At 46.1% G+C, this 27,603-nt stretch overlaps 1 protein-coding gene across 3 annotated transcripts in view; it reads right to left on the bottom strand.

Moving 5' to 3' along the window:
• Positions 1 to 27,129, bottom strand: part of LOC139568005 (uncharacterized) — a 40,945-nt gene extending 13,816 nt beyond the window's left edge. The window contains exons 1-11 of one of the 3 annotated variants that reach the window (XM_071389668.1): positions 26,935 to 27,129; positions 26,785 to 26,855; positions 12,449 to 12,606; positions 9,674 to 9,871; positions 9,314 to 9,439; positions 9,165 to 9,210; positions 7,163 to 7,253; positions 6,867 to 7,008; positions 6,633 to 6,737; positions 3,398 to 3,488; positions 2,926 to 2,959 (exon numbers count right to left, since the gene is read on the bottom strand). In XM_071389668.1, the coding sequence (XP_071245769.1) occupies positions 2,926 to 2,959; positions 3,398 to 3,488; positions 6,633 to 6,737; positions 6,867 to 7,008; positions 7,163 to 7,253; positions 9,165 to 9,210; positions 9,314 to 9,439; positions 9,674 to 9,871; positions 12,449 to 12,606; positions 26,785 to 26,842 (1,049 nt within the window). In that variant the 5' untranslated portion in view covers positions 26,843 to 26,855; positions 26,935 to 27,129. Of the gene's footprint in view, positions 1 to 2,925; positions 2,960 to 3,397; positions 3,489 to 6,632; positions 6,738 to 6,866; positions 7,009 to 7,162; positions 7,254 to 9,164; positions 9,211 to 9,313; positions 9,440 to 9,673; positions 9,872 to 12,448; positions 12,607 to 14,016; positions 14,151 to 26,784 lie in introns of those variants that run through there. The other 2 variants (XM_071389667.1, XM_071389669.1) reach the window with 2 other exon arrangements.
• Between the last annotated feature and the right edge of the window lie 474 nt (positions 27,130 to 27,603).

A 27,603-nucleotide genomic window follows, 5' to 3' on the forward strand; every position in this document is an offset into this window, starting at 1 on the left:
ATAAAAACATGTCTATAGTACTATAGTATCCTTAATTAGCATTGAAAAGGTTAATCCATTCTTCTCGAATAAAAAATATTTTAATCAAGCGTGTAAGGTCAGTTGCTACAGTAGACTATGCTTCGGAGAGAGGGGCAGTTAGCCTACACACACACACTCAGGCAAAGATTTTAGCTGGCAGGCAGACACTGGATTAAGTTTCTGAGTGACATAGTGAGGGCTTTGCATAGGCACTTTGTTGCGTTTTTGGTGGGACTGGAAAAAAATGCCTGGAAAGAAAATAACATTATTAACCGGTTCCCATGCTTTTAAAATAACAGTTCTGTTCCGGTACAGTATAGATCACTTTCGTTCTCGGTTCTGTTCTTTGTTTTCGGGGTCTGTTTCCCAAACCGGTTCCAACCCCTGGTTTTACTACACATTATTAGGCATGTCTTACTTTGCATCAAAGTAGCCTGGCCAAAATCAGACTATATCCGTGGAGGCAATTATTTTATATCAACTTTCTTTCTCGTCCAGTAAACAAAGGCACAATCCTAGTCATACCAGCAACCCATGCTAGTTGTTGCATATCAGATGTCCCCTCTTTCAAAATTTCTAACAGATATTTTCATCTCTGTCACATGAAACCACTCGCATGTGCAGTGTTCTTTTGACAATGGTGTTCTCCCGCTAATTGCATTATGGAACAAACATTCACACATAGCCTACTGCCTTCTGCACATTGTTGCATTTATAATGTGAAGAAATAATAGTTTAACATTTTAATCTAAACCAGCGGTCAACAACCTTTTCTGAGTCAAGATCACTTTGAGTCAAGATGCAAGCCGAGATCTACCGCTCAGCTTTTTTTAAAACATGACTTAAACATAAGCCTTTGCAACATTAACTAATTAAAAACAGTCCTGTAGCAATGAGGTTTGTACAGTAGGCTATAGGCCCTATATATTATCACTGCATATTGGCTATGCTTGAATTGGCCTGCCAATATTGTTTGTTGTATCTGACCCTTTTTTGATTATATTTCATAATTGTAGGTATATGATCACACTGGTACTACATTATTTGTTCTATTACTTGTGAGGCACAGCTGAGTGACCATAATAATTTGCTTATTTTGTTTACTGTACTGATGGCCTGCATCTGATGGTCAGTCCGAGGGGAGGGAAGGAGCAGCGGTGAGGCTGACTCTCACCCGACTCACCCGACTCACCGTCCCTCCTCTCTTCCTCCCTCCTCTCTCCCTCCCTCAGCTGAGAAAAGGGGACGCAGTCTTCCAGCTGATGGTGAGGCTGACTCTCACCCGACTCTCCCTCCCTCCTCTCTCCCTCCCTCAGCTGAGAAAAGGGGACACAGTCTTCCAGCTGATGGTGAGGCTTAAGTCTCACTGCATTACTTCTGCCTCATGAACCAATTCATGTTGTTACTCATATGACCAGAGAAATAACAACAACGCAAGCATATCGAAACATTCGCATTTTATGGCTTATAAAACTGATGAACTAAGTGTTGACAGTGCTGAATAACAACTTAAACATGTAATTAATTATAAAATCAGCAGCTCTTTGCTGTATTTGTTGAGTCTCTGTCTTCTCCAGGTTTTAAACGTTTAGAAATCTCACATGATCAACTTTGCTGTGAGTTCTTCTTTTTACAGTCTATGGAGCGAGGAAACTGTGCAGACACGGTGATCTGAGCTATCGGATTGGCCAGCGGTAGGCCTACAGGTGCACTTGATTTGCTCTCTGGGCCTGCCGAGTAGGCGGAGTTCCTTTAGACACATGAAATGGTTTAAAATGGAAACACTTTGCCTTCCCGGCGCTAGTGCTGCTGAATCAAGTGCACCTACCATCAACAGCGCGAAACCCAAAACATTTAATAGGAACGCAAGGCGATGGACCAGGAATGGCTTGGAAATCGAGCAGTCGATGGTTGGCGACCACTGATCTAAACCTTCTGCTCTGCATCAGATTCATTAAAAAGTTATGTTTTTTAATGTAGCCTAATCCTACTGGTTGAATGAATGTGGAATCCATCTTCCCACAACTGTCCCAGAGTCTGTTTGGTACAGGCTATTTCTATCTCCACAAGTTGACCAATAGAATAGGTGAACGTTTCTACTATGAGGGATAGTAGATTGACAGGCTAGTTATTTTTCTGTTTGTGACTCGTCTTGTTGTCAAGTTGACCAATAGAATAGGTGAACGTTTCTACTATGAGGGAGAGTAGATTAACAGGCTAGTTATTTTGCTGTTTGTGACTCGTCTTGTTGTCAAGTTGACCAATAGAATAGGTGAACGTTTCTACTATGAGGGACAGTAAATTGACAGGCTAGTTATTTTGCTGTTTGTGACTCGTCTTGTTGTCTGAGGAAAAGTAAATGTGGACAGTTATTCTAGAATCTTCAAAGTGTGCATCAGAATTCAGTAAGAAGGATGACACATTGTTGCATCTTCAACTTGCATGTTCTGTTAATATGAATTACCATAATCTGAATGTGATTTCTGTCATTCTGAGCACTGTGGGTGGACGCCCTAATCAGCTTACGCACCCAATGCAAATGAGGTCCGGTAAATTTCTCAAATGTCCGGTAAATTCAAATGCTTCTTGGCAAATGTCCAGCGCCACATTTTCCTAACGGAAACCCTGGAATAGGGGGCCCTTTGGGACAGTCTATAGCTTCTATAACTGTAGGGATGTCAATTAAATGATCTATTATAGGACCATTTAGATGACGAATAACAAACAGAGTGGTGGTGGTCTCAGTCAACAAAGCTGGTCTCAAATGACGAGATAACCTTGTCTGAGACTTGAAGATTCATGTTAGCTCCCGAAGCTAATGCCTAGACTTTAGCTCAGTGGGATAACATGGTCTAGAGTCTCACTAACAACCCAGGTATGATACCCAGAGTTAAACATACTCACCCAGTAGAGTCCTCAGGGGAGGACAGGTCCACCACTGCAGAAAGAAGAGGAAAAGATTCACTTTACTATGAAACATTGTAGCGAAACCTCACAACAAATCAATGTTAGATGTACAGTAAGTATTTCTATATTGTTGTAGTATATTTGGTAAATCAAACTCTATAAATGCAATGCCCACTGTGGTGGGGTCTGGTAGTGCATCCTGTCTATACTATGTCCCCTGTGGTGGGGCCTGGTAGTACAACCTGTCTATCCTATGTCCACTGTGGTGGGGTCTGGTAGTGCATCCTGTCTATACTATGTCCCCTGTGGTGGGGTCTGGTAGTGCAGCCTGTCTATACTATGCCCACTGTAGTGGGGTCTGGTAGTGCAGCCTGTCTATACTATGTCCCCTGTGGTGGGGTCTGGTAGTGCAGCCTGTCTATACTATGTCCCCTGTGGTGGGGTCTGGTAGTGCAGCCTGTCCCTGTACCTCTGTCAGCCTCAGGGGAGCCGAGAGCAGCCTGCACTGTGGTAAACTTCTCCAACAGCAACACACTCTGCCCCTCCTCAAAACCCAGATCCTACAGGAGAGAGAGAGAGAGAGAGAGAGAGAGAGAGAGAGAGAGAGAGAGAGAGAGAGAGAGAGAGAGAGAGAGAGAGAGAGAGAGAGAGAGAGAGAGAGAGAGAGAGAGAGAGAGAGAGAGAGAAGGGGTGAATTGATAAACTGATATCAGATCAGATCTCAGAAACAAAACAGAAAAGACAAAAAAGCTCATCACAAGTTCACCAATCAACACCAAAGTTATCCTATAACAAAAGACTAGAGCCTGACCCGATCGTAGGCCATCGAATAAACCCCCAAATCCTTTCAAACGTGCAATCTCTTGAGAATAAAATGTATGACCTACGCGGAAGATTAAACTACCAATGGGACATACAGGACTAATATTTTATGCTTCACAGAGTCGTGGCTGAACGACGACATAATCAACATACAGCGGGCTGGTTATACGCTGTATCGGCAGGAAAGAACAGCGTGGCCGTTCAGACAAGGGGCGGCAGACTATGTATTTTTGTACACCTGGTGCACCATATCTAATGAAGTCTCAAGGTTTTGCTCACCTGAAGTAGAGTATCTCATGATAGGCTGTAGACCACACTATCTACCTAGAGAGTCATCATCTGTATTTTTCGTAGCTGTCTACATATCACCACCGCTGGCACTAAAACCGCACTCAATGAGCTGTATTCCGCCATAAGCAAACAGGAAAACGCTCATCCAGAGGTGGCGCTCCTAGTGGCTGGGGACTTTAATGCAGGGAAACCTAAATCAGTCTTGACAAATTTCTATCAGCATGTTAAATGTTCAACCAGAGGGGTAAAAAAAACTCTGGACCACCTTTACTCCACACACAAAGATGCATACAAAGCTCTGCCTCACGCTCCATTTGGCAAATCTGACCATAATTCTATCCTCCTGATTCCTGCTTACAAGCAAAAATTAAAGCAGGAAGCACCAGTGACTCGATCAATAAAAAAGTGGTCAGATGAAGCAGATGCAAAGCTACAGGACTTTTACAGGACTCAGTCATTGGCTTCATCAATAAGTGCATCGATGACATCGTCCCCCACAGTGACCGTACGTACATACCCCAACCAGAAGCCATGGATTACAGGCAACATCCGCACTGAGCTAAAGGGTAAAGCTGCCGCTTTCAAGGAGCGGGACTCTAACACGGAAGCTTATAAGAAATCCCCCTATGCCCTCCGATGAACCATCAAACAGGCAAAGCATCAATACAGGACTAAGATCGAATTGTACTACACTGGCTCTGACGCTCGTTGGATGTGGCAGGGCTTGCAAACCATTACAGACTACAAAGGGAAGCACAGCCGAGAACTGCCCAGTGACACGAGCCTACCAGAAGAGCTAAACTACTTCTATGCTCGCATCGAGGCAAATAATACTGAAACATGCATGAGAGCACAAGCTGTTCCAGATGACTGTGTGATGACGCTCTCCGCAGCCGATGTGAGTAAGACCTTTAAACAGGTTAACATTAACAAGGCCGCAGGGCCAGACGGATTACCAGGACGTGTACTGCGAGCATGCGCTGACCAACTGGCAAGTGTCTTCACTGACATTTTCAACCTCTCCCTGTCCGAGTCTGTAATACCAACATGTTTTAAGCAGACCACCATAGTGCCTGTGCCCAAGAACACTAAGGTAACCTGCCTAAATGACTTCTGACCCGTAGCACTCACGTCTGAAAGGCTGGTCATGACTCACATCAACACCATTATTCCAGAAACCCTAGACCCACTCTAATTTGCATATCACACCAACAGATCCACAGATGATGCAATCTCTATTGCACTCCACACTGCCCTCTCCCACCTGGACAAAATGAACACCTATGTGAGAATTCTATTCTCATTGACTACAGCTCAGTGTTCAACACCATAGTGCCTTCAAAGCTCATCAATAAGCTAAGGACCCTGGGACTAAACACCTCCTCTGCAACTGGATCCTGGACTTCCTGACGGGCCGCCCCAAGGTGGTACGGGTAGGTAACAACACATCCGCCACGGTGATCCTCAACACGGGGGCCCCTCAGGGGTGCGTGCTCAGTCCCCACCTGTATTCCCTGTTCATTCATGACTGCATGGCCAGGCACGACTCCAACACCATCATTATGTTTGCCGATGACACAACTGTGGTAGCACTGATCACCGACGAGACAGCCTATAGGTAGGAGGTCAGAGACCTGGCAGTGTGGTGCCAGGACAACAACCTCTCCCTCAACGTATCAAGACAAAGGAGATGATTGAGGACTACAGGAAAAAGAGGACCGGGCACGCCCCCATTCTCACCAACGGGGCTGTAGTGGAGCAGGTTGAGAGCTTCAAGTTCGTTGGTGTCCACATCACCAACAAACTAACATGGTCCAAGCACACCAAGACAGTCGTGAAGAGGGCACGACAAAACCTATTTCCCCTCATGAGACTGAAAAGATTTGGCATGGGTCCTCAGATCCTCAAAATGTTCTACAGCTGCACCATCGAGAGCATCCTGACTGGTTGCATCACTGCCTGGTATGGCAACTTCTCGGCCTCCGACCGCAAGGCACTACAGAGGGAAGTGCGTACTACCCTCAAGCTTCCTGCCATCCAGCACCTCTATACCAGGCGGTGTCAGAGGAAGGCCCTAAAAATTGTCAGACTCCAGCCACCTTAGTCATAGACTGTTTTCTCTGCTACCATAGGGCAACCGGTACCGGAGCGCCAAGTCTAGTCCAAGAGGCTTCTAAACAACTTCTACCCACAAGCCATAAGACTCCTGAACATCTAATCAAATGGCTACCCAGACTAATTGCATTTCCCCCCCCCCCCTCTCTTTTACACCGCTGCTACTCTGTTGTTATCATCTATGCATAGTCACTTAAATAACTCTACCTACATGTACATATTACCTCAACTAACTGGTGCCCCTGCACATTGACTCTGTACCGGTACCCCCCTGTATACAGTCTCGCTATTGTTATTTTACTGCTGCTCTTTAATTACTTGTTACTTTTATTTCTTCTTATTCATTTTTTTTAACTGCATTGTTGGTTAGGGGCTCGTAAGTAAGCATTTCACTGTAAGGTCTACCTACACCTGTTGTATTCGGCGCAAGTGACTAATAAAATTTGATTTGACCCCTGACCCCAGTCTTCCCTCACCATGAGCTGCAGGACCTGGCAGTTGAAGAGCTCAATGGAGGCCTCCTCACAGTCCTGATCCAGCTTCAACACCTGCTGCATGGCCCTCTCTGCCTCACCATACCGCTGGAGAGAGAAGAGGGGAGGAAGAGAGGGAGGGGAGAGATGGAAGATGGAGTCAGATTTCACAGACAGACAGACACACACACACACACAGCAATTTCCACATTGACAGTAGAGAGCTCAGACACTGACCTTTAACCCCATCAGTGCACTCCCCTTGCGGAAGTATCCCTTTGGCCAATCAGGGGCGAGCTGGATGGACATCTGAGCGTCTGATAGGGCAGAGGGGTAGAGCTCCAGACACCAGTAGCAGTGTGAACGATTCCCAAAGAACCTGAGAGAGAAAGAGACAGATAGAAAGAGAGGGAAAGGAGAAAGAGAGAGAGGACACATTAAAACACAAGTTGACAGCAATCTAATTTCAGGTCAGAGAGCATAGTGGTGCGATACGTTGTATTTAGGGTCAGAGGTCAAACTTTAAGGTGTACCTGTGGTCTTTGGGGTCACAGTGGATAGCCTCAGAGAACATGTCCACTGCCTGAGAGTAGTGGCCCTGCTTAAACAGCTGAATACCCTTCTCTGGAGGAGAACACACACATACAGTGTTAAAACCTGTTGAGGATGGGGGCGCTGTTGTGGCTATTTATGCTAATCGTGTAATGTTTTGAAACGGCTTCCCACAAAGTTCTTGATCGTACAATATGCATATTATTATTATTATTGGATAGAAAACAGTCTATAGTTTCTATAGGAGTTGAAATTTTGTCTCTAAGTGGAACAGAGCCCATTCTACAGCAATTTCCCTGACATGGAGTCAGATTCCAGAAATTTTGGCCACTGTTCTGGAGTCAGTTAAAAGGGCACTGTTATTGCTATGACTATACGGACACTGCTTACGTCTTCCCCTGGATGTCTTTACGTGATGACGATTTGAATGGGGTCGATTGCGCGTTCACAGGCACTATAAATTAAAAAACCCTGAGGCTAGTCACTCTTTTGGAGCTGCGTCATGCGCCTAGAGGACACCGACCCGCACCTGTTCCAAGCATTAGTGGAGGGAGTAATATTACTCTGGTCATGTTTCTACTCGTTATGGGAGTTAAAAACATCATAAGGTAGTTAATTTAAAGCGTTTTATAGCAATTTATATCCGTTTAGTGCGATTTTGGGACATTTATTTCTGAAACGCTGTGAATTGCTGGGCACGCTTCCAGTTCATCCCGAACGCAGTTGGCATTTCCACATGGCAAGAGGACAGCTTTCCACCAAAAGACGATTGGACCCAAGAAAGGATCCTTTGCCCAAGATACTGATGGAAGAACAGCTCAAAGTAGGACATTTTTATTATGATAAATCGTGTTTCTGTCGAAAAATGTTAGTGGCTTCGGACGCCATGTTTTTTGACGTAGCTTCGCTTGGCGCAAGCTGTATTGAAAAGTAAGGATAATTTAAAAAATGTAATTCCGCGATTGTATTAAGAATTAAATTGTCTATCAATCCCTGTCCACCCTATATTTTTTAGTCACGTTTATGAGTATTTATGTATAAGAGTAGATCACTGTCTAAGTGGCGCACAGACTTTTTCTGACCAGCTGAGCTACATTTCACATTGTCTAACCATGATTTTGGTGGCTAAATATAAACATTTTCGATCAAACTCTATATGGATTGTGTAATATGATGTTACAGGAGTGTCATCTGAAGAATTCTGAGAAGGTTAGTGAAAAAATTAATATATTTTGGCGATGTTTACTTTTATCGCTCACTTTGGCTAGAATCAATGCTGGGCTGCTATGTGCTATGTGCTATGCTAATATAACGATTTATTGTGTTTTCGCTGTAAGACACTTAGAAAATCTGAAATATTGTCTGTATTCACAGGATCTGTGTCTTTCGATTCGTGTATGCTGTGTATTTTTACGAAATGTTTGATGATTAGTAAGTAGGTAAACACGTTGCTCTAAGTAGTTTTTCTATTCCATTTGTGACGGTGGGTGCAATTGTAACCTATGCCATCTACCTGAAATATGCACTTTTTTCTAACAAAACCTATCCCATACCATAAATATGTTATCAGACTGTCATCTGATGAGTTTTTTTCTTGGTTAGGGGCTATAAATATCTTAGTTTAGCCGAATTGGTGATAGCTACTGGTGTTGGTGGACAAATAAAAGATGGTGGATTATGCTAATGTGTTTTTAGGTAAAAGATGTACATCTTTACATATTGTGTCTTCCCTGTAAAACATTTTAAAAATCGGACATGTTGACTGGATTCACAAGATCTGTGTCTTTCATTAGCTGTATTGGACTTTAATGTGTGAAAGTTAAATATTTAAAAAAAAATTTTTTTTTGAATTTCGCGGCACTGGTTTTTCAGTGGGGGTGGGGGGGGAGTGCCGCTAGCGCCACTCTCATCCTAGACAGGTTAAACTGGGGTCATTTCAGTGAATTTGAAATAATCATTCTGAGACAATTGTGATAATGTCACCTGTTAGTGAAGCACCCTTCTTCTTCACAGGGGCTGAACTCTCCACCTGAAATGAGACAACTCAGTTAATACTGCCTCTGTGTGTGTGTGTGTGTGTGTGTGTGTGTGTGTGTGTGTGAACATGCATGTGTGTGTCCAGCCCTCCGCACCTCGCTGGTCCTAGCCTCGTTCTCCTTGTTCTCTCTAGAGGCGCGGCCTGCACTGGTCCTGGCTTTGGGTCTGATGTGACTGGCAGCGTTGGCCACAAATGCACTGCGGACGTCCCACTCTGGCTCCTAGAGGAGGAGATGTAAATCAAAACGGCACCCTTATAATTCACTGCTTATGACCAGGGCCCATAGAATCATATAGCTCTGGTCAGAAGTAGGGCATTATATAGGGAATGGGGTGCCATTTGGGACACATACATAATAGACAGAAAGAGACAAAGAAATACTTTCTATCATCCTATATCTATTAGTTTCTCTGGTGTATCCTCCCCTCCATACCTCCCTCCCTCCCTCCCCTACCTCCTCTGGGCTCCTGACAGGGGGCTGGCGGTTGCTCTTCTTCCCAGACACAGCGAGAGGAGGCGTGGGCTTGTTCTTGGCAGGAGGTACTACCCTCTCTACCTCCTTCTCCTCCTCACTTTCACTCTCAGACTCTGACGCTACTCCCTCCTGCTCAGCATCCGCGCTCTTCTCCAGTTTCTTTCGTTCTTTCTGTCTCTGTAAAGAGAGAATGGTGAAGGTGTGTTGAGGGAGGGTAAGGAGGACAGGTGTGTGACAGGTGGACCAGGTATGACAGAGATAATGACAGGTGGACCAGGTATGACAGAGATAATGACAGATGAACCAGGTATGACAGAGATAATTACAGGTGGACCAGGTATGACAGAGATAATGACAGGTGGACCAGGTATGACAGAGATAATGACAGGTGGACCAGGTATGACAGAGATAATGACAGGTGGACCAGGTATGACAGAGATAATGACAGGTGGACCAGGTATGACAGAGATAATGACAGATGGACCAGGTATGACAGAGATAATGACAGGTGGACCAGGTATGACAGGTGGACCAGGTATGACAGAGATAATGACAGGTGGACCAGGTATGACAGAGATAATGACAGGTGGACAAGGTATGACAGAGATAATTTGGTCCTGCCGTACATACCTACACGTACGCTACGGTCACAAGACGCAGGCCTCCTAATTGTCACTTGAATTTCTAAGCAAACAGCTGGAGGCAGGGCTTTCTCCTATAGAGCTCCATTTTTATGGAATGGTCTGCCTACCCATGTGAGAGACGCAGACTCGGTCTCAACTTTTAACTCTTTACTGAAAACTCATCTCTTCAGTGGGTCATATGATTGAGTGTAGTCTGGCCCAGGAGTGTGAAGGTGAACAGAAAGGCTCTGGAGCAACGAACCGCCCTTGCTGTCTCTGCCTGGCCGGTTCCCCTCTCTCCACTGGGATTCTCTGCCTCTAACCCTATTACAGGGGCTGAGTCACTGGCTTACTGGTGCTCTTTCATGCCGTCCCTAGGAGGGGTGCGTCACTTGAGTGGGTTGAGTCACTGACGTGATCTTCCTGTCTGGGTTGGCGCCCCCCCTTGGGTTGTGCCGTGATCTTGGTGGGCTATACTCGGCCTTTTCTCAGGATGGTAAGTTGGTGGTTGAAGGTATCCCTCTAGTGGTGTGGGGGCTGTGCTTTGGCAAAGTGGGTGGGGTTATATCCTTCCTGTTTGGCCCTGTCTGGGGGTATCATCGGACGGGGCCACAGTGTCTCCTGACCCCTCCTGTCTCAGCCTCCAGTATTTATGCTGCAGTAGTTTATGTGTCGGGGGGCTAGGGTCAGTTTGTTATATCTGGAGTACTTCTCCTGTCTTATCCGGTGTCCTGTGTGAATTTAAGTATGCTCTCTCTAATTCTCTCTTTCTCTCTCTCTGAGGACCTGAGCCCTAGGACCATGCCTCAGGACTACCTGGCATGATAACTCCTTGCTGTCCCCAGTCCACCTGGCCGTGCTGCTGCTCCAGTTTCAACTGTTCTGCCTGCGGCTATGGAACCCTGACCTGTTCAGCGGACGTGCTACCTGTCCCAGACCTACTGTTTTCAACTCTCTAGAGACAGCAGGAGCAGTAGAGATACTCTTAATGATCAGCTATGAAAAGCCAACTGACATTTACTCCTGAGGTGCTGACTTGCTGCACCCTCGACAACTACTGTGATTATTATTATTTGACCATGCTGGACATTTATGAACATTTGACTCTCTTGGCCATGTTCTGTTATAATATCCACCCGGCACAGCCAGAAGAGGACTGGCCAGCCCTCATAGCCTGGTTTCTCTCTAGGTTTCTTCCTAGGTTTTGGCCTTTCTAGGGAGTTTTTCCTAGCCACCGTGCTTCTACACCTGCATTGCTTGCTGTTTGGGGTTTTAGGCTGGGTTTCTGTACAGCACTTTGAGATATCAGCTGATGTAAGAAGGGCTATATAAATACATTTGATTTGATAATGACAGGTGGACCAGGTATGACAGAGATAATGACATGTGAACCAGGTATGACAGAGATAATGACAGGTGGACCAGGTATGACAGAGATAATGACAGGTGGACCAGGTATGACAGAGATAATGACAGGTGGACCAGGTATGACAGAGATAATGACAGGTGAACCAGGTTTGACAGAGATAATGACAGGTGGACCAGGTATGACAGAGATAATGACAGGTGAACCAGGTATGACAGATAATGACAGGTGGACCAGGTATGACAGAGATAATGACAGGTGAACCAGGTATGACAGAGATAATGACAGGTGGACCAGGTATGACAGAGATAATGACAGGTGAACCAGGTATGACAGAGATAATGACAGGTGAACCAGGTATGACAGAGATAATGACAGGTGGACCAGGTATGACAGAGATAAACAAATAGTCACTGGTTCCTTATTCCTCTGGTGCAATACCAAAAACCAACTCCATTACTCAACTCTATTACGTCATTAATTATTCATTCATTAACATTAATTACACAGACATTTATTAATGACTATGTAGCAATAATGTTACTGTAGTAATGACAGTGTTATTACAGGTTACACAGGTATAAAGTTACAGGTTACACAGGTATAAAGTTACAGGTTACACAGGTATAAAGTTACAGGTTACACAGGTATAAAGTTACAGGTTACACAGGTATAAGAGCAACTTCATTTGAAGTGTTACCAGGTTGATTATGATGTGGTATAGGTGTGACATAGTACAGGTGTGTGTGTGTGTGTTCTACTCACCTTTCTCTTAGCCCTGCGTCTCTCTGCTCTCCTTCTGGTCTTCTCCTCCTCACTCAACTCCTCCTCCCCACTCAGGACCTCTCCACCCGCGGCTGGACCTGGACCCCCTCTTCCTCCTCCTCCCTCCCGCTCCATCTCCTCCTGCTCACCTGGCTCATCTAGAAACACACATAACCAGAGAGCAAACACAAATGAACCAAAGAAAACACTCTGGTGTTTGTTTAGTGTTACTTTTGTAACATTGTCTATACAGGTTGGTCTCACTGAGAAAGTTAGAGACTTTGGAGGAGGAGAACAAAGAGAACAGGGAGGAGAAAGAGACAGAGGAAGAGGAGGAGGAAGAGACAGAGGAAGAGGAGGAGAAAGATGAGGAGGAAGAGAAGGAGGAAGAGGCGGAGGCAGCAGCCCAGATATATCCATGTTTAAATGGATTCTGATTATTTCCAGGGATACACAACATCCTGAAATATATAGATATATTGTTGTTAGAAAGAAAACTATATTTCCCTTGACGTAGTGATGCTGAATGTAAAACAATGTCTCAACATACCCCACTCTCCCCTACAGGTTAGTCTCATTGAGATGGGGACTGGAGGGAAAAGAGAAGCAATGAAGAGGACCGGGAGGAGAAGAGAAGACACAGTGCACATGCTGCTACAGATTCTCCTTTGTTCTTTGGGTGGAAACATATTGGACCAGTGGATCCGTACAGGAAGTGTATCGTTGCCCTACCAAGAAGAAATGACAGACTCCTCCCCCTCCCCCCAACACACTCATATAGTGCATTCCAAATGGCACCCTATATCATATAGTTCACTATTTTGGGTCATGGTCAGAATTAGTGCACTATATAGGGAATAGGGTGACCTTTGGAACACACATTTAACAAAAAGGTTCAATCCAGACCAACTGTAGCTTGTTGAGGGCAGCACAGACAGATCAGAACCTTCCCCTTAAACACCCACTGTCTGTCTGCCACCTGGGTGCTTCCCTTACCTGACCCTGATAACCTCCTGTCCCTTGTGCTCTAGGCCTGTGTCCCAAATGGAACCCTATTCCCTATCTCTATGTAGTGCACCACTTTTAACCAGGGCCCATAGTGCCAAAAGTAGTGCACTACATAGGGAAAAGGGTGCCATTTAAGAAGCAGCCTAGACCTATTGGCGCTGGGCCTGGCAGGGTCCATAGTATTCCTGCATACAGGGAGGCTGCCTACAATGGTTTCACTTTTTATTTCCATCAGCGTCCTTGTTTCTGGCTTATTCACTCAAGCCTCACAATCTGGAAAATGCTTACCTGGTGGAACCAGCCTGATCCCTCATTCATTCTGTTTCATTTCAAGTGAAACCCATTTCAGTTCTGGGGAAACGTTGAGAAACTGATTGAAGCGAGAAGGTACTTCCTGATCTCTTCAAATAAGAAACTAATTTCCGTGTCAAACCTTTCAGTGCCCTACTTAACAACCCTCGTCTAAACGTCTCATATTAGTTTATATTAGTTTTTGTCTTTTTTCATCCAATTTTACTGAGCCCATGTTAGAAAGAAACAATGACTGAAACACTACTTACACTGCTAAGAAACAAGCGGTAACATCTACGCTGGGAGTCGGGAAGCAAGTACAGGGAGTGAATATTTAATAACTAAACAAACATAGACCAAGACACACGAGTAGTGTACAGCCATGGAACACAGAGTCAATAACACCTGGGGTAGGAACCAAAGGGAGTGACATATATAGGGAAGGTAATCAGGGAGATGATGGAGTCCAGGTGAGTCTGATGAGGCGCTGATGCGCATAACAATGGTGACAGGTGTGAGTAATAACGAGCAGCCTGACGACCTCGAGCGCTGGAGAGGGAGTATGCGTGATACAAGCAGCAACGGTGTTGTAAATAAACATATTTCTGGTGCGAAATGAAAACCACATGTTGTGAATCTGGTTCCCAAGGCCAGGAGAGAAGCTGTTTGTGTTACACTACTTTGATAGGGAACAGAAAATTGATGGGAAAGGACTTTACCTCCCCAGCTCTCTCTTACTCTTCTCTCTGCCTCTCTGCCTCTCTCTCTCTGTGCCTCTCTCTCTGCCTCTCTCAATTCAATGGGTTTTATTGGCATGGGAAACATACTGTATGTTTACATTGGGTTTTATTGGCATGTGTAACGATTTTCCTCCTCCTCTTCGGATGAAGAGCAGGCATTCGACCAAAACGCAGCGTTGTGAAATGACATGATTTATTTAAACAAGACACAAAACGAACTAACTTGATAAACTACAAAACAAATAAACGATGTAGACAGACCTGGACACGAACTTACATATAATGTGAAGAACGCATGAAAGAGGAAACAGACTACATAAACCAAACAAACAAAACGAAAACAGTCCCGTGTGGCGCAACGACACAGGAGACAACCACCCACAAACCAACAGTGTGAAAACACCTACCTTAATATGACTCTCAATCAGAGGAAATGAAAACCACCTGCCTCTAATTGAGAGCCATATCAGGTCACCCTTAAACAAACATAGAAACACATAACATAGACTACCCACCCAAACTCACGCCCTGACCGTCAAACACATACAAAATAACAGAAAACCGGTCAGGAACGTGACAGCATGGAAAAATACTGTATGTTTACATTGTGTTTTATTGGCATGGGAAACATACTGTATGTTTACATTGGGTTTTATTGGCATGGGAAACATACTGTATGTTTACATTGGGTTTTATTGGCATGGGAAACATACTGTATGTTTACATTGCCATAGCAAGTGAAATAAACGAACAAAAGTGAGAAGAAACTAATTGAACACCGTCAACAAAAAACTATTAGAAATTACAAGTGAACGTCGCACTCAAAAAGGTTGAAAAAATATAGACATTTCAAGTGTTATTATCAGCTATGTTTTAGCAATGTGCAAATAGTTGTAGTACGAATAGCGGGGGATGATAAACAGGTAAATATTGGTGGTATTTATAATGTTGTTTGTGCTCCACTGGTTGCCCTTTTCTCATGGCAACGGGCCACAAATCTCGCTGCTGTGACTGCACACTGCGGTATTTCACCTAACAGATATGGGTGTTATCAATGTTGGATTTGTTTGATTAGTTTTCAAATCCTCTCTCTCGCTCTCTCTCTCAACAAAACAATGCAAATAAAAAAGAATGCCGAATGACATGAAACAAAACATTGGGGGGGAGGGGTAAAGGAATATGTTTGCCTTGTGATTCCATGCACCTCGGTCAGCCTGTGAGGTGACGGCAGCCAGAACAGATGTTCAGAGACGGAAGAACTGGGCTGCGTCCCAAATGGAACCCTATCCTCTACCACTCCCCTATGGCCCCTGGTCGAAGGTAGTGCACTAAATAGGGAAAGGGTGCCGTTTGGGGGACAGCCTTATAGAAGGAGCCCTCTAAGTCCAGAAATAGAACCACCACCAACCAACCAGCAGCAGGCCTGTCGCCTGGGCCTGAGGAAGGAAGAGAAACTCTATCTGTTTGGCATTAGCAGCCGGACTCAAACACACCCAGAGAGGAGCAACGGGAGAGAGAACGCGTGTCTGTGCGCGCGTGGGACCTCTGGGACCCAACAGGCCTATAAGTAATAGGATGTTATTTTACATTATGTAAAGGCCTCTGCGTTCTTCCCAGCAGAAACAGTTCGTGCATATATTATGACAACATGTTGTGACGTTTTTGTTTGTTTTGGTCTTCGGCAGGTGTTTTTGTGGCTGTACGGGCGCACAACATTTCGCGAGGCAAGCCGAAGTCCTACACCCCTTCATCGGTTATTGGTCAACAGTAGGGATTCTTCAATGAAGTGTCTGTTGTCATTCAACAATAGAACACTAATTTCTTAGCGGTTAAGAGTGTTGAGCCAGTAACTGAAAGGTCGCTGGTTCGAATCCCTAAGTCGGAAAGGTGGAAAAATCTGCCGTTCTGCCCTTGAGCAAGGCAGTTAAACAACAACTGCTCCCTGGGTGCTGTGGATGTCGATTAAGGCCCCCTGCACCTCTCTGATTCAGAGGGGTTGGGTTAAATGATGAAGACACGTTTCGGTTAAATGCATTCAGTTGTACAACTGACTACTATCCCCTTTCCCTTCCCCTTAAAATACTGCACCAAACATCTTAGTTAAATGTACAATTGTTTGTCTAAGATCTCCTGAGCAAAAAAAAGTCAAAATGAATGACAGATTTCATGAGTTAGATGAATTCTAACTATTTTAAGGAAGTGTATACTGGCTGCGGCAGATGGACAAAACGTACCATTACCCTTTTTTGTTTCTTTTAAGCAAAGGTCTTTAAAGGGAGTATGCGAGCACACTCGTTCGGGTTCACCTAGCAGAGTTGGGCTAGGCGCCAGCTGAACAAAGCATGCTGCAGCCCTATCGGCCCTGGGCAAAAGTAGTGCACTATAAAGGGAACAGGGGCTAGGAACCAGCAGAACAAAGCATGCTGAAGCCCTGGGCAAAAGTAGTGCACTATAAAGGGGACAGGGGCTAGGAACCAGCAGAACAAAGCATGCTGAAGCCCTATCGGCCCTGGGAAAAAGTAGTGCACTATAAAGGGAACAGGGGCTAGGAACCAGCTGAACAAAGCATGCTGAAGCCCTGGGCAAAAGTAGTGCACTATAAAGGGGACAGGGGCTAGGCGCCAGCTGAACAAAGCATGCTGAAGCCCTGGGCAAAAGTAGTGCACTATAAAGGGAACAGGGGCTAGGAACCAGCTGAACAAAGCATGCTGAAGCCCTGGGCAAAAGTAGTGCACTATAAAGGGGACACGGGCTAGGCGCCAGCTGAACAAAGCATGCTGAAGCCCTGGACAAAAGTAGTGCACTATAAAGGGGACAGGGGCTAGGCGCCAGCTGAACCAAAGCATGCTGAAGCCCTATCGGGCAAAAGTAGTGCACTATAAAGGGAACAGGGGCTAGGCGCCAGCTGAACCAAAGCATGCTGAAGCCCTGGGCAAAAGTAGTGCACTATAAAGGGGACAGGGGCTAGGAACCAGCAGAACAAAGCATGCTGAAGCCCTGGGCAAAAGTAGTGTACTATAAAGGGAACAGGGGCTAGGAACCAGCAGAACAAAGCATGCTGAAGCCCTGGGCAAAAGTAGTGCACTATAAAGGGGACAGGGGCTAGGCGCCAGCTGAACCAAAGCATGCTGAAGCCCTGGGCAAAAGTAGTGCACTATAAAGGGAACAGGGGCTAGGCGCCAGCTGAACAAAGCATGCTGAAGCCCTGGGCAAAAGTAGTGCACTATAAAGGGGACAGGGGCTAGGCGCCAGCTGAACAAAGCATGCTGAAGCCCTGGGCAAAAGTAGTGCACTATAAAGGGGACAGGGGCTAGGAACCAGCTGAACAAAGCATGCTGAAGCCCTGGGCAAAAGTAGTGCACTATAAAGGGGACAGGGGCTAGGCGCCAGCTGAACCAAAGCATGCTGAAGCCCTATCGGCCCTGGGCAAAAGTAGTGCACTATAAAGGGGACAGGGAGCCATTTGAGACGCGGACCAACTCAACTCCAACCATGACAAATATACTCAAAACAGCCTCAAACAACCTCATCTTGACGCAAGTGTTAAACCATTCGTGGAATGAGATATTCTCCATCTTCATAATGAAATAATCAAGTCGCAAAGTTAGCACTGGAAAAGGGCCTAATCCAACCAGTATGTTTGCTTCTCATAAGGACAGAGAACTAAGCCTGCATGCCGTTGTCAGCACTTCTGACTGACTGACTGACTGACTGGCTGGCTGGCTGGCTGGCTGACTGGCTGGCTGGCTGGCTGGCTGACTGGCTGGCTGGCTGGCTGACTGACTGACTGACTGACTGGCTGGCTGACTGGCTGGCTGACTGGCTGACTGACTGACTGGCTGGCTGGCATCTGGGCTCTTGTTCCATAAGGTGAAACGTTCAGAACATTGCAGATAGAAATGCAATGAATAATATAGAGCATGCCCTATTCGACATGATAGATAGACAATCATATCTCTACAATACATTTCTATCGGAACGTTCTGGAATGTTGGATTACCTCGGTCAACAACGGCTCACTCCCCTTAAACACACAACGGCTCCTCCCCTTAAACACAAAACGGCTCCTCCCCGGGTCATGTTCAGTAGTCACAAAACTGGGGAAACTTTGAGAAACTGGAAGGTACTTCCTGATCTCTTCAAGTAAGAAACTCATTTCCGTTTCAAAACTTTTCAGTGCCCTACTTAACGATCCTCGTCTAAACGTCTCATATTAGTTTATATTATTAGTTAATATGAGTTAGTTTTGTGTCTTTTTTATCAATTTTTACTGAGCCTGTTAGAAATAAACAATGACTGAATCACTACTTACACTGCTAAGAAACAAGCAGCAGCATTGTCAGAAAAACCGCCCTTCTTTCTTGTGCGATATGAAAACCACGTTGTGTATCTGGTTCCCAAGGCCAGCAGAGAAGCTGTTTGTGTTACACTACTTTGATAGGGAAAATAAAAATGATGGGAAAGGACTTAACCTCCCCAGCTCTCTCTTACTCTTCTCTCTGCCATGCTCTCAGCCTCTCTCCCTCTGCCTTTCCTTCTCTCTCTGAACATCTCTCTTTCTCCCTCTTCTGCCCCCCTCTCTCTCAGCCTCTCTCCCTCTGCCTTTCCTTCTCTCTCTGAACATCTCTCTTTCTCCCTCTTCTGCCCCCCTCTCTCTCAGCCTCTCTCCCTCTGCCTTTCTGCCTCTCCTTCTCTCTCTGAACATCTCTCTTTCTCCCTCTTCTGCCACCCTCTCTCGCTCTGCCTCTCTCGCTCTGCCTCGCTCAATTTAATTCAAAGGGTTTTTATTGGCATGGAAACATACTGTATGTTTACATTGGGTTTTATTGGCATGGAAACATACTGTATGTTTACATTGGGTTTTATTGGCATGGAAACATACTGTATGTTTACATTGGGTTTTATTGGCATGGAAACATACTGTATGTTTACATTGGGTTTTATTGGCATGGAAACATACTGTATGTTTACATTGCCAAAGCAAGTGAAAAAAACAAGTGAAAAGAAACTAATTGAAGATCTCTCTCTCTCTCTCTCTCTCTCTCTCTCTCTCTCTCTCTCTCTCTCTCTCTCTCTCTCTCTCTCTCTCTCTCTCTCTCTCTCTCTCTCTCTCTCTCTCTCTCTCTCTCTCTATCTCTCTCTCTCAAAGTAAACAGACTGGTGGCTGCATGCCTGTGGTTTCCTGCCACTCAGAGACAAAGTACCCCTCCCCCCATAAGGCCTTATGCTGACAGACCAGAGAAGAAGACAGAAGAGAGTAAAATCAAAGAGGAACAGTTTGTTAGTAGTTAGCCACCACACAGTCAACCACACAGAATACACACAACACAACCCATCTCCATACCACCCTCATCATCAGCCCAATGATAGACGGGTGGGGTGGGTACTGTCTGTGTCAGAATAAATCCATGTTTCCCCTGTCGTATAATGGATCAACACGGTTCTACTCTAGTCCATTCCCTCTATTCTCTTATGACACTTCAAAGACATGCTTCTGACACAGACATCCTTCTGACACAGACATCCTTCTGACACAGACATCCTTCTGACACAGACATCCTTCTGACACAGACATCCTTCTGACACAGACATCCTTCTGACACAGACATGCTTCTGACACAGACATGCTTCTGACACAGACATGCTTCTGACACAGACATCCTTCTGACACAGACATCCTTCTGACACAGACATGCTTCTGACACAGACATCCTTCTGACACAGACATCCTTCTGACACAGACATGCTTCTGACACAGACATGCTTCTGACACAGACATCCTTCTGACACAGACATCCTTCTGACACAGACATCCTTCTGACACAGACATCCTTCTGACACAGACATGCTTCTGACACAGACATGCTTCTGACACAGACATGCTTCTGACACAGACATGCTTCTGACACAGACATCCTTCTGACACAGACATCCTTCTGACACAGACATGCTTCTGACACAGACATGCTTCTGACACAGACATGCTTCTGGTTTGACCAAACATGAGTGATTCATCACGAAAGAGGATTTCTCTGCAGCTAAAAGTCAGAGGACAATCAAACTGAAAGTAAAAGACTTCCTCCAGGCGCGTCTCAAAGGGCACCCCATTCCCTATATAGTGCACTACATTCGACCAGAGAGTGCATAGGGAATAGGATGCCATTTGGAAGGCGGCCAGCCCCAGATGTTATCGTCAAACCTACACTGCCTCTTCAGTGTGATGACAGCGATCAGGTGCGTCTCATTTGAATACCACAACAACAACGACCTGGTAGACTGGTGACACGTCCAGGTTGTCTGCTGACTCTGGTGACACGTCCAGGTTGTCTGCTGACTCTGGTGACACGCCCAGGTTGTCTGGTGACACGTCCAGGTTGTCTGCTGACTCTGGTGACACGCCCAGGTTGTCTGGTGACACGTCCAGGTTGTCTGCTGACTCTGGTGACACGCCCAGGTTGTCTGCTGACTCTGGTGACACGCCCAGGTTGCCTGCTGACTCTGGTGACACGTCCAGGTTGTCTGGTGACACGTCCAGGTTGTCTGCTGACTCTGGTGACACGTCCAGGCTGTCTGCTGACTCTGGTGACACGTCCAGGCTGTCTGCTGACTCTGGTGACACGTCCAGGCTGTCTGGTGACACGTCCAGGTTGTCTGGTGACACGTCCAGGTTGTCTGGTGACTCTGGTGACACGTCCAGGTTGTCTGCTGACTCTGGTGACACGTCCAGGTTGTCTGCTGACTCTGGTGACACGCCCAGGTTGTCTGCTGACTCTGGTGACACGTCCAGGTTGTCTGCTGACTCTGGTGACACGCCCAGGTTGTCTGCTGACTCTGGTGACACGTCCAGGTTGTCTGGTGACACGTCCAGGTTGTCTGCTGACTCTGGTGACACGTCCAGACTGTCTGCTGACTCTGGTGACACGTCCAGGTTGTCTGCTGACTCTGGTGACACGTCCAGGTTGTCTGCTGACTCTGGTGACACGCCCAGGTTGTCTGCTGACTCTGGTGACACGCCCAGGTTGTCTGCTGACTCTGGTGACACGTCCAGGTTGTCTGGTGACTCTGGTGACACGCCCAGGTTGTCTGCTGACTCTGGTGACACGTCCAGGTTGTCTGCTGACTCTGGTGACACGTCCAGGTTGTCTGCTGACTCTGGTGACACGTCCAGGTTGTCTGGTGACTCTGGTGACACGCCCAGGTTGTCTGCTGACTCTGGTGACACGCCCAGGTTGTCTGCTGACTCTGGTGACACGTCCAGGTTGTCTGCTGACTCTGGTGACACGTCCAGGTTGTCTGCTGACTCTGGTGACACGCCCAGGTTGTCTGCTGACTCTGGTGACACGTCCAGGTTGTCTGCTGACTCTGGTGACACGCCCAGGTTGTCTGCTGACTCTGGTGACACGTCCAGGTTGTCTGGTGACACGCCCAGGTTGTCTGCTGACTCTGGTGACACGCCCAGGTTGTCTGCTGACTCTGGTGACACGCCCAGGTTGTCTGCTGACTCTGGTGACACGTCCAGGTTGTCTGCTGACTCTGGTGACACGTCCAGGTTGTCTGCTGACTCTGGTGACACGCCCAGGTTGTCTGCTGACTCTGGTGACACGTCCAGGTTGTCTGCTGACTCTGGTGACACGTCCAGGTTGTCTGCTGACTCTGGTGACACGTCCAGGTTGTCTGCTGACTCTGGTGACACGTCCAGGTTGTCTGCTGACTCTGGTGACACGTCCAGGTTGTCTGCTGACTCTGGTGACACGTCCAGGTTGTCTGCTGACTCTGCTCTCTGCTCGGATGCTGTTGCAAAACCTCCAGCTGACGGAATCAGAGGTGCTGAAAATAGCCTGGAATGACGTTTAACTAGTTTCGGTTTACTGTGGAAGAGAGGAATGTTATGTATATCTCAGCCGGCTCTCTCTCTCTCTCTAGCAACTTGTTGATCGGGGGTAACAATTAGCGTGTGGATTGTTACTGTTTAAATACATGTTGTTAGCCTACTGCGTAACATTACCAGTGTCTACATACAAGGGTTCATTTGGTGTTTCACAGAAGTGTGTATTGACATTTTGTTAAAAGCATGGCCCAATTATTGCAGGTTCGATTCCTATCTCTTGGTCTAGTAGAGTGCATCTTGGTCAAGTGGAGTGCATCTTGGTCTAGTGGAGTGCATCTTGGTCTAGTGGAGTGCATCTTGGTCAAGTGGAGTGCATCTTGGTCAAGTGGAGTGCATCTTGGTCTAGTGGAGTGCATCTTGGTCAAGTGGAGTGCATCTTGGTCTAGTGGAGTGCATCTTGGTCAAGTGGAGTGCATATTGGTCAAGTGGAGTGCATATTGGTCAAGTGGAGTGCATCTTGGTCAAGTGGAGTGCATCTTGGTCAAGTGGAGTGCATCTTGGTCAAGTGGAGTGCATCTTGGTCAAGTGGAGTGCATCTTGGTCTAGTGGAGTGCATCTTGGTCTAGTGGAGTGCATCTTGGTCTAGTGGAGTGCATCTTGGCCTAGTGGAGTGCATCTTGATCAAGTGGAGTGCATCTTGGTCAAGTGGAGTGCATCTTGGTCTAGTGGAGTGCATCTTGGTCAAGTGGAGTGCATCTTGGTCAAGTGGAGTGCATCTTGGTCTAGTGGAGTGCATCTTGGTCTAGTGGAGTGCATCTTGGTCTAGTGGAGTGCATCTTGGTCAAGTGGAGTGCATCTTGGTCTAGTGGAGTGCATCTTGGTCAAGTGGAGTGCATCTTGGTCAAGTGGAGTGCATCTTGGTCTAGTGGAGTGCATCTTGGTCTAGTAGAGTGCATCTTGGTCTAGTGGAGTGCATCTTGGTCTAGTGGAGTGCATCTTGGTCTAGTGGAGTGCATCTTGGTCAAGTGGAGTGCATCTTGGTCTAGTGGAGTGCATATTGGTCTAGTAGGGTGCATCTTGGTCAAGTGGAGTGCATCTTGGTCAAGTGGAGTGCATCTTGGTCAAGTGGAGTGCATCTTGGTCAAGTGGAGTGCATATTGGTCTAGTGGAGTGCATCTTGGTCAAGTGGAATGCTTCTTGGTCTAGTGGAGTGCATCTTGGTCTAGTGGAGTGCATCTTGGTCAAGTGGAGTGCATCTTGGTCAAGTGGAGTGCATATTGGTCAAGTGGAGTGCATATTGGTCTAGTGGAGTGCATCTTGGTCAAGTGGAGTGCATCTTGGCCTAGTGGAGTGCATCTTGGTCAAGTGGAGTGCATCTTGGTCAAGTGGAGTGCATCATGGTCTAGTGGAGTGCATCTTGGTCTAGTGGAGTGCATCTTGGTCTAGTGGAGTGCATCTTGGTCTAGTGGAGTGCATTTTGGTCTAGTGGAGTGCATCTTGGGCTAGTGGAGTGCATATTGGTCAAGTGGAGTGCATCTTGGGCTAGAGGAGTGCATATTGGTCAAGTGGAGTGCATCTTGGTCTAGTGGAGTGCATCTTGGTCTAGTGGAGTGCATCTTGGTCAAGTGGAGTGCATATTGGTCTAGTGGAGTGCATATTGGTCAAGTGGAGTGCATATTGGTCTAGTGGAGTGCATCTTGGTCTAGTGGAGTGCATCTTGGTCTAGTGGAGTGCATATTGGTCAAGTGGAGTGCATATTGGTCAAGTGGAGTGCATATTGGTCTAGTAGAGTATCTTGAGCAATGTCAGTTAGTGAGTGCAACAGCCCAGGCCTAGCTACACACTACAGTCCTCTGTGGCCTTGGCTTATACACACACTACAGTCCTCTGTGGCCTTGGCTTATACACACACTACAGTCCTCTGTGGCCTTGGCTTATACACACACTACAGTCCTCTGTGGCCTTGGCTTATACACACACTACAGTCCTCTGTGGCCTTGGCTTATACACACACTACAGTCCTCTGTGGCCTTGGCTTATACACACTACAGTCCTCTGTGGCCTTGGCTTATACACACACTACAGTCCTCTGTGGCCCTGGCTTATACACACACTACAGTCCTCTGTGGCCTTGGCTTATACACACTACAGTCCTCTGTGGCATTGGCTTATATACACACTACAGTCCTCTGTGGCCTTGGCTTATACACACTACAGTCCTCTGTGGCCTTGGCTTATACACACTACAGTCCTCTGTGGCCTTGGCTTATACACACACTACAGTCCTCTGTGGCCTTGGCTTATACACACTACAGTCCTCTGTGGCCTTGGCTTATACACACACTACAGTCCTCTGTGGCCTTGGCTTATACACACACTACAGTCCTCTGTGGCCTTGGCTTATACACACACTACAGTCCTCTGTGGCCTTGGCTTATACACACTACAGTCCTCTGTGGCCTTGGCTTATACACACTACAGTCCTCTGTGGCCTTGGCTTATACACACTACAGTCCTCTGTGGCCTATACACACTACAGTCCTCTGTGGCCTTGGCTTATACACACTACAGTCCTCTGTGGCCTTGGCTTATACACACTACAGTCCTCTGTGGCCTTGGCTTATACACACTACAGTCCTCTGTGGCCTTGGCTTATATACACACTACAGTCCTCTGTGGCCTATACACACTACAGTCCTCTGTGGCCTATACACACTACAGTCCTCTGTGGCCTATACACACTACAGTCCTCTGTGGCCTTGGCTTATACACACTACAGTCATCTGTGGCCTTGGCTTATACACACTACAGTCCTCTGTGGCCTTGGCTTATATACACACTACAGTCCTCTGTGGCCTATACACACTACAGTCCTCTGTGGCCTATACACACTACAGTCCTCTGTGGCCTATACACACTACAGTCCTCTGTGGCCTATACACACTACAGTCCTCTGTGGCCTATACACACTACAGTCCTCTGTGGCCTTGGCTTATACACACTACAGTCCTCTGTGACCTTGGCTTATACACACTACAGTCCTCTGTGGCCTTGGCTTATAGAAGAAGCGGCCTGAATTCACCACCACAACACCCATTTGAGACAAAAGACTGAACCAGGAACTAGGGAATAGAAGGCCTTTAGATTTAAACAAGAGTCTGGGAGTTACTGGTGACTGCGTTATATTGGAATTAGTCATCAATTTGTTCTCGTACATTTAGGGGAGAGTTTCATCCAGAGTTAATGTAATAACATATGCCATTTAACGTACTCTTTTATCCAAAGCAACTTTCAGTCATGCGTGCATACAATTTACATATGGGTGGTCCCGGCAATTGAACCCACTACCCTGGAATTACAGGCACCATTGTCTGCCATCTGAGATACAAAGGAGCAGATCTGTTCCACAAAGACACACAACCCTCGAGCCAAGAGGACTGTGTCCCCTGAGCTATGTGCACTGCACCGTGTCTTGTAAGCATAATGGAAACAAAGTGTCAGATTCCGATGTGGCGTGTCGGCACATGCAGATAGAGCAGAGAGACAGAAAAGCCTACACACGGGATTGAAGTAGAAACATACTGATTATGTGAGTGGGAGAGCAACAATTATGTTTTATTTGTACTTATTTAACCTTATTTAACTTGGCAAGTCGGTTCAGAACAAATTCTTAATTACAATGAGGGCCTACCCCGGCCAAACCCTAACCAGGACGATGCTGGGTAAATTGTGCCCCACCCTATGGGACATCCAATCACGGCTAGTTGTGATAGAGCCTGGAATCAAACCAGGGTCTGTAGTGACGCCTCTAGCACTGAGATGCAGTGCCTTAGACCGCTGTGTCACTCGGGAACCCAAAAGCAAATATAATTTATTTAAAAAGGGGCAATCTGCAGTTCCTACATACATTTTTGGACTTAAATGAATGATATATACCCATTGATCCTCATGAGCTTAGTTCAACTGTTGCACCCCATCAGAACCCAAAATATAAGCTTGTTTTACTCCAATGTTTGTAAACAAAGTATATGTAAACAAACACTATACAGGCTCAAAACATGAATACAATTATAATTTTGATATCATGGCTGATCCGCCCTTACATCCGCAACTCGAACTATGAATTTGAGAGCGGTTACATTTTTCCAACTCCATCCCTCAGATTTGTTATGGTTTCAACTGCGGACTGCCGCTTTAAATACAAGGCAACCTTTTATAGGAACGTTCATGACTGACATAAACAAAATAATATCACTCCCATGTGTGATCACAATAGGCTATCACAAAGCATAGGAGCATTTTAACTTGTGTAACTTGTCTTCAGTCGAGCCGACTCGCCAGCGAGAAGTAGATAAACACTCCACAGCTGTTTGTCAATCAGTTTAAATGTGGCCCGTGGTCGACGTAAAATACATAGACATTTATGAGTTCAATAACTTTGCAGTGGCCTCGCAGTTAGTTTTACTTACCGCCTCCAATACCCAGCAGTCGGCAAATGTCTCTTGTGAACTTCATCAGTTCGACCATCCAGCATTATCAACTTGAATAGAAAATATACAAAACACTTAAAGTATATAACTTTAAAACTGGATAAAAGAGCCAGTATTGACAGCGGTTACCCCACAGTTTAACCGCCGGTTGAATCGATCTTCGTTGTTCGTTCAACTGCCTTTATCTGCGCCGTTTCCTGAAATCGGTCGAGCTACATCTGACTCTCGTAAATGATCAAGCTATCAGACCGACAGAATAAATGCGCCACTACACTAAGCTTTACGAGCGCTCTCTCGTCCAAGTTCCACCTGATACCGTGTTCCTAAGTGTAGTTGCGCATCCATAGCCTGTAACATTATAGTTAGGTAGGGCTACACGAGACTAGCTTGACCGCAACGTTTCCTGCATGTGGGCATGTGTCTGCCTGCCACAGCCACTCTCTAGGCAAAGCAATAATGAAACTCAGATATCATCTGAAGATGAATAGATGAAAGCTGAAACTTAAAATTAACCGCGGACTGTGATGTGGATTTCATTACAACTGTCAGAGGAGCTTTGAAATGAAACATGTTTTGATATGCTTGTTTCAGGATATTGAAACTTCAGTTCCTACTTAGCTAAAGGACATTTGGTGAAAAAACTGAACGCTAGAATATACTGTAGTATTATACAAATTTATTCTAGTACATTGACATGATCTGTGTCCGGTAAACAACCCAGGTAAAGTTACAGCCTGAAGTCCATAGTCAGACCAGTAAAGTATCCCTTGAACCACTAGGTGGCGATAGTTCGCTGTC

This window comes from Salvelinus alpinus, chromosome 2, assembly GCF_045679555.1.
Source record: "Salvelinus alpinus chromosome 2, SLU_Salpinus.1, whole genome shotgun sequence".
NCBI classification, from domain to species: Eukaryota; Metazoa; Chordata; class Actinopteri; order Salmoniformes; family Salmonidae; genus Salvelinus; species Salvelinus alpinus.